The following is a 4,030-nucleotide window of genomic DNA, read 5'->3' on the forward strand; positions in this document are numbered from 1 at the left end:
ATGCTTATCTTTTTTGTATTTTTCTGCGGCTGTCTGACAAAGATTGAGGGGGGCGGGGGGGGGGGTGTCTTTGCAATATCGATCGTCCGCTAAGGAGAATCGCGCGCACACCAGTATCTCTTCCATTTCCACGTGCTTATAATCCCATATCACTGGATGATAAGCAAAAAAAAAAAAACCGTTCGCTATCATCGTAGCTTGTCCCACTTAACACGGGCGTTTCCCTCCGCGACCATGCCAGATAACTCTGAGCCCTTCTACGACCTTCCAGTCGCTCGAAGCATCTTTACGTGCGTCATAAATACATGTGACCCGTCTGTTAACTGACTTTCGTGGACTTCACACTGTTTCGTCCACGGTCTTGTTCTAGTAACTAGCATTTGTACGGGCTACCAACTTCCAGTCTCACGGAATCTCGTTTCGCGCATCACTAGGGGCAGCCTTCTTTTCTGTCGGCCGCCTCCGAAGACAGTCAGCCTGCTCGGTAATTTATAAGTGCAAGCTCTGCACAGTCAGCCTCAACGTCTTTGCGCAAGATGAAGAGCTTCCTGTTGCTTGCCCTGTTCTGCGCTGCTGCTGCCGCATTGCCGGCCTTCGAGTCACCCAGTGAAGTCGACGATGTCATCGTCGAAGGCTCCAAAGCGTTCTCTCTTCTTCTGCCCGCCGTCGCGCTGCCTTACGCCGTAGCGTTAATCGCCGTCCTGGTTCCCCTGGCCAAGGCCTTTGTCTTGGGTACCATGAACGTGCTGAATCTACCCTTCGAAGTGCTGGTGGCCCTCTATCTCCTCCTGTACGTCGCCATGTTCACGTTCCCGCAGCTGGCGTCTCTACTGAAAGTGACCTCTGTTTTCACGGCGAGGTCCGAATCGGCAAGGACGCCACGAGCAGCCGAAGAACCGCACTTGCCTGCTGTGGAAGCCGTGATGGACTGGGCGCGGAATTACGTACCCCAGTGGTGGCTGGCGGCCATTAGGACCACTGAAGCTCCAGTAGTGACCACGACTTCTGAGTCGACAACGACGGTGGGCGTGTCGACGATCACCGCGACTGCCAAGCCCACCTCCAGTTCGACGAAGACTTCGACGAACGGAGAGCCGGTTGTTTCACCACCGGCCCCCGAAGCGCCCGCGGCTGTGACGTCAGCGAAACGCTCGGGATCCACAAATGCACCGAGTACATCTTCCAAGTGCTCCTCCTTCCAAGTGTGCCAGTCAACTGCGAGACTCGTGAAGGATTATCCCATGAGCGCCATGCTCGTGGGCTATCTAAGGTGAGTACACGTCCCCTTTCAAGGCAGCTGGAAATTTGGAAGTGTCAGATAAAATGCTCTTACTTTTAAAATGATTTTTTTGAAGGCAGCTTTCCAACTCGTTACCCTTTGAGTGCGAGCCGTACCATGGTATTGCACTGGCTTTCGTCACAAAGCATGGTCCGGCGCTGTTTTTAATCGGGGTTTTTTATTGGTCAGTCATGATGGCAGAGAATGCCAGAGACAACAGCTTAGTCGAAGCCAAATAACTATGGGGATTCGGCTGATGTCGACTATAGCTGTTTGACATCTTCGAATACAGTTTATCGTATACTCCGAATGAGAACGTGATACCATATCGAGCCAGCAATATATGAAGAAGAGTGTCGGCATACCCATTGACCTAATAAGATGCCCCGTACAAACAGTATATGGAGCTCAAGGATAGCTATATGTAACATACGGCAATTAAGTCTTGTGTGTTTCTTTTGTAGGCATTGTATTTATTACAAACGTGCTGCATCTATATCTATAGCGAACAAAATAACCAAAGCTGCCTGTACAAGCGCATACCAAACGTTACAAAGACAGAAGTTCCAAAGCACATTGTTCTCTAAAAGGGTATTAAAGCAATACCTTTCATGAACAGTGGATACCAACGAGTGCTTCTAACTTTTTCGGAGAAAGACCCTATACAGGCGCCATGTCGGGCACGAACCGCACAATCGCACCGGGCGTCACACCATGTGAAGTGCGTAGCGAATGGGTGGTTTCAAGGTGGCCACACATTACAAAGTACTGAGCCATAATTCATCATCATCATCAGCAGCCGCAGCATCAACCAAGTGGTAGCTAAATAGGCGCATACATTGCCTTACAGACGGGTAGTGAGTACTTCGCTACGTCGCAAAATGATGGCGTACTGGGTGCCTTGCAACTGTACAGCGGTGAGCGTTCTTAGGGTGAACACAGGAGCGCGTGGCCGACAGCACTGTCAGCGCCGCGTAACGGTCATCGCTTGAAACATTGCACATGCGCATCATGCGTTCTACGAAATAATCTTTTCATCGCGCGCACAGAAGCGTATCCACAACAAGCGTCTTCATGACGTGGTGGGCGCGGTGGAAAGAGTGTATCGAAAAACACATGCTGCGCATGTGCAATGTTTTCAAAGATGGCTGTTGCGCAGCGCTGACAGTGCCGTCAGCCACGCGCTCGCGTGTTCACCCTAACAGTGCTCACCGCTGTATACTTGCACAGGCGCCCTAAGAGAGTTAACAACGCACTCTAAGGATTCTATGTGGTGTTGTCTAAGGTCGCTCCTCCAGCTTATGCTGTGGCTGTGCTGCGTGTTCCGCGCAATTCTGGCGTTTTTTTTTTTTTTTTTGAAGTTCATTCTTTGTTTCTCTTTCTTAATTGCAGCCATTTCCTCGAGGGGCTCAAGTTCGAGCGTGCCGTCCGCGAAGGAATGGCCGGGCTGGACTGCACCTTAATCTATCCGCGCTGTCGTTGAGCGGGATGACCGCTGCCTCATCCGTGAGACGTTTGCTGAAAACGTTCAGGACGCTTGCAGTATAACTCCCGACAACCGGTGACGTGTGACCGCTGCGCACATTTTTATTAAAAAAAAGCCAATTTTTTATGTGTGCGGCCAATTGAGCTTATCCAAAGGATGGCGCAGAAATAGTTCCCCATTCATTCATCGGACGCCGTCGTTTGAAAGCTGTGTTCGAGAACGTTGTTCAAAGAGTTCATGCTTGTCGCTAAACTCCACTACCTATGTCAATGTTTCAAACTTTGGCTTTGGCCAGTTCTTTTCTTTCTTTACACAGGAAAAAGAAATAATTAATTCTAGAAGTTCTTTTAAAGCCATATCATTCATGATCTATTTCGCGGAGTTTTCTGCCATGCTGGCCGAAAAATCGACAGCGCTCAATAGGTCTGCTTCACTGTATTATATAGCCCCGCTCGATTTCAAAACAGCTTTTCGTATTCGGTGCTCTAACCTACCTGCACCTGCGTCGTCACCGTCATTTGCTTGCCGCCATCGCCGGTGCCCATGCAGCAACACCTGTACCAACAGTGCTGCCTAAACAGCGGTCAGTCAACTGCGCACCGTGCAAACACTTCATTGTAATAACTGCATTCCATAATAAATAAACGCTGACTCATGACATCGACAACTATCGGAGATGACTTGTGCCCGTCTCTTTTCCACGTACAGATTCGAGATAAACGAACAAGTTGGAAGATTTGGAAGGGTAGCGCTAGTGGACACGGACTAAGGAAAACACAGACGGCAGCGCTCTAGCAACTGGTTTCTTTTATTGAAAATCTGCCCTACATATATACATCGCTTTTATGGCCACGCGACAATTTCAGCGCACTGGCGAATTCAGGAACATAATTTTTTTCTGACAACACTATCGATGGTGAGCTGACACATTTCGTCCTTTGTATGATTATGGTCTTTGCTTCGATGATTTCTCGAGTGCACTTATCTTTGTGGTGGCTGATTATGATACATTTTGAATCATCGAAGCAAAGACCATAGTCATAGAAGGGGTGAAATGTGTCAGCACACCATCGATAGTGTTGTCAGAAAAAGAAATGGTGTTCCTGAATTCGTCAGTGCGCTGAAATTTTCACGTGGCCATAAAAGTGATGTATATATGTAGGGCAGATTTTCAATAAAAACCAGTTGCTAGAACGCTTCCGTCTGTGTGTCCGTGTGTCTTCCTTTAGTCCGTGTACACTAGCGCTACCCTTCCAAGTATGAAT

General features: G+C 48.7%; 1 protein-coding gene across 1 annotated transcript; it reads left to right on the forward strand.

Moving 5' to 3' along the window:
- The first annotated feature begins 450 nt into the window (after window positions 1–450).
- On the forward strand, window positions 451–2,805 carry LOC119377095 (uncharacterized). The gene is made up of 2 exons (XM_037646696.2): window positions 451–1,270; window positions 2,672–2,805. Exons 1-2 carry the CDS (start codon window positions 537–539, stop codon window positions 2,760–2,762), a joined length of 825 nt encoding a protein of 274 aa, XP_037502624.1. The 5' UTR covers window positions 451–536; the 3' UTR covers window positions 2,763–2,805.
- Window positions 2,806–4,030: the final 1,225 nt, after the last annotated feature.

Source organism: Rhipicephalus sanguineus, unplaced genomic scaffold (genome assembly GCF_013339695.2).
Source record: "Rhipicephalus sanguineus isolate Rsan-2018 unplaced genomic scaffold, BIME_Rsan_1.4 Seq346, whole genome shotgun sequence".
In the NCBI taxonomy this organism is placed as follows: domain Eukaryota; kingdom Metazoa; phylum Arthropoda; class Arachnida; order Ixodida; family Ixodidae; genus Rhipicephalus; species Rhipicephalus sanguineus.

Bases quoted from the DNA above. Each gene is read 5' to 3' on its own strand.
- LOC119377095 (XM_037646696.2), top strand. From the start codon at position 537: ATGAAGAGCTTCCTGTTGCTTGCCCTGTTCTGCGCTGCTGCTGCCGCA. The intron at 1,271-2,671 runs GTGAGTACACGT...TCTTAATTGCAG, and splicing joins ATGCTCGTGGGCTATCTAAG to CCATTTCCTCGAGGGGCTCA.